Source organism: Mastomys coucha, unplaced genomic scaffold (assembly GCF_008632895.1).
Source record: "Mastomys coucha isolate ucsf_1 unplaced genomic scaffold, UCSF_Mcou_1 pScaffold13, whole genome shotgun sequence".
NCBI classification, from domain to species: domain Eukaryota; kingdom Metazoa; phylum Chordata; class Mammalia; order Rodentia; family Muridae; genus Mastomys; species Mastomys coucha.
The window spans coordinates 9023026-9032916 of NW_022196895.1; the positions used below are offsets into that span (position 1 = coordinate 9023026).

The window sequence follows — 9891 nt, forward strand, 5'->3', positions numbered from 1 at the left end:
AGGATGCCACCCAAAGTACCTGGACTCATGGGAGTCATTGTCTCCTTTTGCTTTAGATAGAGATCAAAATACCTTCCTTCAAGTTTACAGAGAGAGAGAGAGAGAGAGAGAGAGAGAGAGAGAGAGGGAGGGAGGGAGGGAGGGAGGGAGAGAGGGAAAGAAAGAGGGAGGGAGAGGGAGGGAGGGAGGGAAGGAGGGAGAGAGAGAGGGAGAGAGAACTGAAGTAGACTAATTGCCTAATAAGTAGGTACTACTGTCTTTTTCTGAACTGAAACACTCTCTTGGAAGGAAACTCAGAAGGTTCAAGAAATAAAACTTAAAGGGCTCAGGAAGTCCCTAAGGCCTACAAGATTCACATTACTTCTTCCCCAAGGTTTTAAGGTGTAGTAATTGCTGAGGAGAGGCAGCTTTCTAGCCAGATGAGCCCCTGCAGTACTGCTGTGGCAGGAGCTCCAGGGAGGCAGCTTCTCAGGCTTGTTGCCCATACCGGGGTAGGCTTTTCAAGAACGAAGCTGCTCTTCAGTCACTCATGGTCCTGTAAGGACCCTCTGTAACTCACTGGTTCACTACACTAGACCTGGGTAGAACTGTTTCTTTGGTCTGTCCTCAGCATCCAATGTGGGATAAACATATGCAGGAAAGGTATGCAACACCAATACACTAATAAATGCAAATAGCGTTCATTTTCTTTATGAAGTTAAAGTGACAGGATAACTTAAACTCCAAGTATTCGCACTATGACAGAATGCTGCTGCTCTCAGAACATCTTATGGTATTCACATTATCTACTACAATGATTTGGGGACTGTGTAAAGACATCTCTCTGACTGCAAAAGCCCACTTTAAAATGTCTTTTAAATACAGCCACATGCCAAATAACATTTTGGTCAATGACAAGCTGTATATACTATGAGAATCCCCTAGGACTATAGTGACTAATAGCACTTAATCTGTATAGTCATTTTCTATAGTGTTCATCTTAGACCATTTTTCAAATTACCTATTACTAAGTGAAGGCTGGCAACCATGGGGAAGTCCCTCTTAGTGGGGCTTGACCGTCTGAGGTTATAGTTACCCACGGTCAATATTTTCCATGGAAAATATTCCATGGAAAATTCCAGAAACAAGCAATTCATTAGTGTTAAGTAAATACTGTTTTGAGTAGCGTGATGAAATCCCACACTCTTTCCTGTCCAGGAAGTACTCATTCCTTTGTCCAGTGTATTCACACTACACATGCCAGCCACCCCCAACCTCTGCTCACTGATGATTTTTGACTGCGCGGGTGTCTAGACAGCTCTTACTTTACTTGGCCACAGCCTCCAAAGAGCAAAGTAGTGATATGGGAATTTTATTGCAGTGTTCCACTATAACTGTTCTACCTTATTAATTTTTGTCATTAATCTTTACTATAGATAGTTTAGAACTTATCATAAACATGTATAGAAAAACAGACTACAAAGGGTTTGTAACTTCCCGTGGTTATTTCTTGAGGGGGTAGCTCTTGAATAAAGGCCTGAGCACCAAATTGTATTAAACACAGTAAAAGGACAGACAGCACATTGTTACCCTAGCCCCTCAAGAGAGCCACATATAGTGAGCATGCCTTGCTGACAGATGATGACATTTGCTGGTGCAGGGATTTCATTTCAGGCCTTTCAGCACAGACAAGCCAGTGCTGCTGTGCAAACCTGAATGGGAGAGGCAAGGTGGAGAATGATAGACAGATCACAAACATGCTTTGAATAGTTTCCTGGCTCGCTCAGGGGCGGAGACCACTTCAGATCCCAGGCTAATCATTTGCCTTCCCCGAAGGCATGCATACATTTGACTCTACGGAGATTTCAAGCTAACCTGTGCCCTGGTGCTCACACCAGAACCTCCTACATCTGCCCCATGTTGTGTCTAACTTGTAGTTACTGGTACCCCAGGGAAGCCACAGCAAGGCAGGTTTGGTATGAATAACAGATCATGCCCTTCTAATAGAGATTGCACAAGGCTGAGGGGAAGCAGGGGCAGGGGGACTGAGGGATGCTTCAGTGCCATCATGGAATACTTCTGCAGGCTTTTCCTAAAATGAGAACACACACACACATACACACACACACACACTCACACATACTTACACACACACACACACACACACACACACACACACACACACACACACACACAGGGGAATAACATCTTATTGTGTGACTTGGCTACTGGAACCTTGCATACCTAGAAAACCCACTTGCCAACAGCCAATGTCTACTGTCAGAATGAGCTTGGGAGCCAGGGCCTCTTTCTCACGTTAGGATGGTTTTGAAAGTTCCTCTCTGTTCAGACCAGTTTCCAAGATGCTAGACAATGAGTTTAGCAAAAAGCTATAAATATTTCATTCTCCCTCAGGGCTTGATTGTCTGAATGGCAGAGGATGGTTGGACAGAACAGTTGGACAGAACAGTTGATCTGGGATAAGGAAGAGTTAGGTTCGAGTCTGAACCACTTTCCAGCTTTGTACCTTAAGTAAGTTACATAGATTCTCCTGATCCTAATAAAATGGGGGCAGAAATAATGATACAATGCTTTTGTCCTGTGCTGGCGAACTAAATGAGACAACTCACAAATATGTACTTTGTGTGTTCAAGAGGTCCTATCTACAAACGTACAGCCAGAGCTTGCATGCTTGTCCAAGCAATTCATATACATTGTTACTAGCATGTGCCAGGGGCAGGGGATGCTTAGGAATAGAGATACAGTGTAACTTTGACCTCTGCTTACAAAGGCTTTACAGCTTCAGCCTCACAGGAAGATAAACCAAGTCAACAGGCCTGAGTGTAGGTGTGGAAGGAGGAGTGAAGCTGCTTATGGTGAACTTTTGGACCAGATAGTGGTCGCTGCTGCCTGATGTCTGCCCAGCATCACTCCCAAAAGGGCAGAGTGGTGGATGTGAGGAGGAAAAAAGAAATGAGCATATGGGGGTCAGGGGACCAGAGACCTAGGGCAGGCGGACACCCAAACTTGGACTTTATCCTGCGAGTCAAGGGGTTGTTGGGAGGTGAGAAGTATCCGTTTTGCATTCAAGAAAAGTCCTCGTGATTTGTCATGGAGACTAAGATGAGGAGCTCAGTGGCATTAGTGTGTGGAAGGCAAGAAACGTAAGAGCTGGAGCCACAGACTGCTGTGGGAATGGAACGGAACACTGAAGACATCTAAGGAAGCAGAGTGAGGAGGATATGGGGAGGGTAGTGACTCTCAGGCTTCTGGCATGTTGCTGTCACTTAGGAAACAGAGAAGTGATAGGCTTTAAGAACAAATACCGGGCTCAAGTTTGAACATGCTAAGTTCCAACTGCCCATGGCGGCATCCCAATAGAAATACCTAGCAAAGAAACGGGTGCGTGCTCCGCCTGCACTGCGGCCACACTCTGAGTGGAAGCCAGGCATCTTGAGCTAACCTCAAATGAAGAACACATTCTGTACCACATAGTATGCTATCTGCAGAGACCCCATTTAATCCTCAGCACAGCCCAGAGAGATGGGTACCGTTACATGCCATTTCAGACAAGGCAAGAGAGAAATGGCAAGTCAGACTCTAGCGCCAGGCAGGCTGCTGCTCCGGGCTGCCCGCTTTGTGAATCACTACGCTGCTCTGCTGCCCACAGACTCTTTGGTAGAAAGAAAGGAATAAGGCTGCAGTGGCCTCCAATGACCCTTCCACCCTCCCTGCCAGGCTCCTCTCTTGCCAAGACAGAAAGTTCCCCTAAACTTCCTTTCACTGGGGAGTCCACAGAAATCACAAAGACCGGATAACTCCCAAATCTCCTCCCCATACATTTTGCACAGAACCATAAAATGTGTGGAGTTGGCCAGCAAGTCCTACAGCCACTAAAGGAGACATTGCATCTCTCTCTGTCTCTCTCCCCCTTCCCACCTTTCCCTCATCTCTCCTTTCTCCTTTTCCTCCTGGACTTTCCAGCCATACAACTATACATACATTAGAAATCTCTATAAAATATAAAGGAAGTAAAAAAAGATGATACTTTAAATGGACGACTATATGACAGGTTAAAACATGTATTCTTGTTTACTTATTTCCTGTGGCTTCTCCATGTAACTGAAGGGTAATGGCAAGCTGGAGTTCATTCTGAGGTGATGTTTGGGGACTCGGATGAGGCACACGCGCTCGTCCAGCTTGGGCAGAGCTGGCTCCAGCTACGATCATAACACTCAGGACTGAGATACTTCATCCTCTTGGCTAAGACTTATTCAGAACATTGCAGAGACTCTAGTTAGCTGGCAGTGATGTTTTCTCTAACCATAAACTTCCTCCATCCCCAACAGAGTAAGGCTCTTAGCAACCTCAGCCCTGAGGACCAGTGCTTGGGCAGTTGGAATAGAGGTTATAAAGGCAAAGCCAGTGCACTGAAAACAGCAGACCTTCTCTCTCTCTCTCTCTCTCTCTCTCTCTCTCTCTCTCTCACACACACACACACACACACACACAGACACACACACACACACACACACGCACATGCACATGCACACGCACATGCACACACACATACACACACACCACACACACATACAAACATACACGCACACACATGCATACACACACATACACACATATACACACGCACACATATACACACACATGCACACACCATATACACACATACACACATACACACACCATACACACACACACATATATACACACATATACTCACACACCAAAACACATACAAACATATATATACAGACACATATACACACCACACACATATACCACACACATATACACACACATACATACACACACACATATATATATACACATACATTCACATGCACACTCATACATGCACATACATACCACACACACACCACACACACACATACACACACCACACATACACACACACATACACACACACCACACATATACACACCACACACACATACATACACACACACACCCCTCACTACCACCTCCACCACCACCTCCTCCACCAACCAAAAAAATGAAAACCCCGAGTCGTACACTGTGTCTTAGTTATCTTTCTACTGCTGTGATAAAACATCACAACCCAAGGAAAGTTGGGGAGGAAACTGTATTTCGTCTTCTACTTTAGTTACCAAGTCTATTGTTGAAGGGAGTCAGGGCAGGAACTGAAGCAGAGGTCATGGAGGAGTACTGCTTATTGGCTTGCTCCACCTGCTTTCTTATACCATCAAGGACTACTTGCCCAGGTATGTTACACTCATAGTGGACTGGGCCCTCCCACATCAATCATCAATTAAGAAAACACCCCACAGGCTTGACAATAGGCTATACTGGTAGAGGCATTTTCTGAGAGTCGAGGTCCCTTCGTCTCAAATGACTCTAACCTGTGTATGGTTGACATAAAACTATCCTGCACGCACTGCATATATGTGTGTCTATTTCCTTGGCCAGCACAAATTACCAATTACCAATTAGGAAAGATAGGTTTCTGTAGGCAAGCTGGTACCTGAGGGGAGTGAACGCAGGTAGGAATGGGGTAGAGCTTAGTGGTAGAGTCTGTAAAGGTCCTGGCTGTGAATGCAGACAGCAGCATGGCCTCATAGTGGAGAGCTTGGAAGGGCCCACAAGGTTCATATGTGCACAGCCACAGGCAGTGATTCCAGCTCAAGACAAAGGGCACAGACTGTGAAGTAATGCCTTGCACTCCCTCATGGATGCAGCAAACAATGCAGGGTGGGGCTTGAAGGCCCAGGGACATGGTGTAGATGGGGTTCTGACGCTTTGGTTGGGAATCTGTGTTTACTGACCCTGAAGGTCCTTGGCCCCAATTGGTTTTTGATGTATCAATAAAGATGCCAGTAGCTAATGGCTGAGCATGGGGCAGGGCATTGTGTGGGTAGGACTCAAGGAGAACTGGGTGGACTAGAAAAAAGAAGGGGACACAGTAGTGGCAGGAGATAAAGCCAACCAGCCATGGGAGTTTTCTACTGGCCACTTCCCCGACTGGGCCTGCTTTTCCCTGTAGCAGGGGAAAGTTTAGGAGTTAGCCAAGGCATTTTAAGAATAACTGGTGTGTGTGTGTGTGTGTGTGCAGATGGAGGTCAGAGGACAATCCTGGCTCTCTGGTCAGCGAGCCTCAGGGCTCGGCCTGGGTCTGCCTGCTCGGTGCTAAGATTACAAGCGTGTGCCACATGCCTAACCGGGGACAGAACTCAGGTCCTCATGCTTGCACGACAAATGCTTTACCAAGTGAGCCACCAACCCAGTCCAGAAGCTTCCTTCTCACCTGCTCCAAGCCCGGAACTTATTCTAGAAAACATCACATAATGCGTAGCTTCCTTCCGATGGAGGTTCAACTTCCCCCTTTTCTGTGATCCCCATGCAAGAGGCCCCAGTTTTCTAGGTCACCCCTGACAGCAGTGGTTCCCACCCTCCCTAGTGCTGCTCCTCATGCTGTGCTGACCCCCCCCCCCACCACATTATCTTCGTTGCGACTTCGTAACTGTAATTTTGTTACTCTTATGAACCATAATGTAAATGGTTTCGGGGACAGGTATGTCGAAGGGGTTCGCGCCCCCTAGGTTGAGAACTGTTGGAAAGCTCCTTCAGGTTACTTCATCTCCATCTCCTGCAGAGATCACCGGGTTGCAGATGTCCCTTTACTTCCATTCTGATTGAAATACAATTCACATGCTATATACTCCTCTCAAAACTGCATTTTGTTGTTGTTGTTTTGGTCATACAGCCATCACTGCTATCCATTCCAGAACCTTTGATTACTCTCCACAAAGAAATGTCACACCCATTTACATATATTCCTCCCCACTCCTGGCCCTTACAACCAATAATCTACATCCTATCTCTATGGGCTTACCTATTCTAGACATTTTATTTAAGTGCAAGCATATAGTATGTCTGGCTTTACTTACCCTGTGTCCAAGTTTCCTACATTGCAGCATGTATTAACAGTTCACTTCTTTTGATTGAACATCTGTATTATGCAGTTACATTTGGTGTCACTGTAACAAAATACCTGATAGAAACAACTTAAGGGAGGATTTATATTGACCTTTTAAGACAAGGAAAAAGGCCAGCTAGATGGCCAGCAGATAAAAGTGCCTGCGAAGTCTGATGACCTGAGCCTGACCCCAGGACCCACAAGGTGGAAGGAGAGAACTCCAACACGGGTTGTCCTCTGAGCTCTAAATGAACAACATGAGCATGCACATACCCTACCCTACACAGCACAAAAACCAAGAGGAGAGACACCAGAACATTCTCTTTCTGTCCTTTGAGGCATCAGAAAGTGAGAGGCAAGCTGCAAGCAAGGACAAGGGCCTCGTTAACACAACTCGGCCAGCACCCCAGCATCTAGATCTCAGACTTCCCTGTTTCTAGAACTTAAGCAAAACAGTGTCTGTTGTTTTAGCCTCTCAGTCTGTCATTTACAGCACAAACTGTACCATCAGCTGGTGGACATTCACAATGGTTCCGGTTTTGGGCTAAAAAGCATTATTGCTATGAATGGGTATACCTACTTTTGTGTGAACAGATTTTTGCTCCCACAGTGAACAGATAGTATATATCTATAGGAGTGAAATCACTGGATCATGTGTTGGTTCCACGTTTCGAAGTTTTAGAAGACAGACCAGACTTTTTAGAAGTCACATGTGGGCAGGAGAAGATGGCTCAGAGGACACAGTGCTTGCTCTGCAAATGTGAGGAACGACTGCCCACCCACAATTCTGACATTGGAAAGGGGAGTGTCCAGAGCAAGCTGGCTACTAAGACTAGCTATCTCCGGGAGCTCAGTGTTTGCCTGAGAGACTTTGCCTTATTGAATAAGGTACAGTGCAATCAAGTATGACTTTTGACATTGACCTTGGGCTTCCAAGTACACCAGCACACATGTGCACTTACACCCAGACCCATGCCCCACTGCCCCTCCAGGACAAACAAGCATACATGATATGGGCACACATACAGAAATGGAAAAATGAAATAAGCATGACACATCATACCACATTCCTCCCAGCAATGTGTGGGAGTTCCGATTCTGCACATCTTCACCAGCACATTTGCCATCATCTTGCTAGTTAGTCATCCTAGTGGGGGTGAAGTAGTACTGCAATGTGGTTTTGGTTTGCGTGTCCCCGATGGTTAATGATGTTGACCATCTCCTTAGGCACTACTGACATCTGTGCACCTTAGCAATCTGCCTGTTATCATTTAAGGATGCTCAAGTTTCTAGCATCATAAAGCAAATCAAGAGTTCCCTATACTTGTGGGTTCTCCCTATTATTCTCTTTGCATGCTGTTGTGATCTGGCTCCTGAGCCTAGTTCTTGGTAAAACTGCCCCTTGGCAAGTCACCAGTAGCTGCTTTGTTATGAAACCCAGCGGTCCTTTTCATTCTTAGTTCGCATTCCCAGTGGTATTTAACACCAAAGTCCTCTTAATTTTTACCGAAAGATTAGAGAGCCTTGGCACACGTTTCTGTTATTTCTCATCCATCTCTGGTTGTTCATTCTCCGTTTTCTCACTAGGTCTCTCCATTTCTGCTCATTTTAAATCATCATCACCATCATCACCATCATCATCTGAGATTGTGTGTATGTGTGGTGCATGTTTGCTGACAAGATAAGCTCAATCCCTAGGACACAAATGTGTGTTCACACAGTGCTTGGTGTGTGCGTGTTTCAGAGCTCAAAGATCACTGCCACATGTCGTCTACTGCTCTCCCACTTTAATATAGACAGGGTCTCTCAAGGAGAGATGGTCTAGCCAGTGAGCCGCTGGACTCTGCCTGCCTTTGCACGCCTACCCTGAACACTGAAATGACAGCCTGAACAAGCCAAAGGAAGCAGTGCTTTACCCATCAAGCTCCATCTCCAGTCCCTCATTCTAAATCTTGATCTTCACAGAGTAACGCCCCTGGGTTCAGCTAGTACGGAATTCTGCTCAGAGCAAAATCTCATCTTGGCTGGCTTAATTCCACTCTGGGTATCTGTCTCCTCAGCATCTTTGTGTGGCTTCCTCCCATTTGCGCTCAAGCTTTATCCCAAACCAAACATTTCACCCCCGTCTCTCTTGCCTTCCCTAAGCATGAGTAATATCAGTTACTAAATTCTGACACTTGAAACAAATCTTAAGTTATTGTCTAATTCCTTCCATTCTAATTGCCTACATGCTGGCCCAAATCTATTTCTTTGCATTTTTAAAAATTAAATTATATCCTTATTAATTCTCTAATTAATTTCACACAATGTATTGACCATATGATATAAACCCCAACTCCTCCCAGATCCATCTGGACCTCCAGACCCACGAGCTAACCATGATGTCCTTCTGCTGTTATGGTCCCCCAACCCTGCCTCTTCTCCAGCGGGAGCCAGTGTCTTTCTGACATGCACATCTCATCCAGTCATTCCTCTGCTCAAATGAGTTATCAGAAGAGACTGGACAAAGGGGCTTTGGAGTTTGATGCACTCAGATTTCAGTCTTAACACCATTAGCTTTATAGCTGCAAATAAAGAGAAGATCGTTTAACTTCTCTATGTCTATATTGTCTAAGAGAGAGAGAGAAATATAGAGAAGAGGAGGGAGGGAGGGGGAGGAGAGCTGATTAGAGATTAGAGCATCATCCCAAAGGTCCTCCTGAAGGCTAGTTCACCACTGCACATTTTAAATGTTCAAGCCACTTGACTATTGTTTTTATTAAAAACCTTCCAGCCGGGGCAAATCAATGAATCGAATCTAATCCCCCCTCGAGAGTGGGGATTAAATGGAACAACTTTAATGAATGAACTCTTTTAAGAAAACAAGAGTCCTTTGGCCGCAGAAGCCTGATGATCCAAAGCACTTCCGCCTCGCAGATGAAGTGCTCTGAGGAGGCGGC

At 45.6% G+C, this 9891-nt stretch overlaps 1 protein-coding gene across 12 annotated transcripts in view; it reads right to left on the reverse strand.

Annotated features, from left to right (window-relative positions):
- Positions 1 to 9891, reverse strand: part of Ankrd29 (ankyrin repeat domain 29) — a 54271-nt gene that overhangs the window by 43998 nt on the left and 382 nt on the right. For 6 of the 12 annotated variants that reach the window (XR_004117162.1, XM_031364985.1, XM_031364982.1 and 3 more), the window contains exon 1: positions 5501 to 5652. The exons of 3 other annotated variants lie outside the window; for them this stretch is intronic. Coding sequence is in view for 8 of the 9 variants with exons in the window: in XM_031364985.1 (XP_031220845.1) it covers positions 5501 to 5587 (87 nt within the window). In the remaining variant the exon portion in view is untranslated. Of the gene's footprint in view, positions 1 to 5500; positions 5653 to 9891 lie in introns of those variants that run through there. 3 more of the 12 variants (XM_031364989.1, XM_031364986.1, XM_031364988.1) reach the window with 3 other exon arrangements.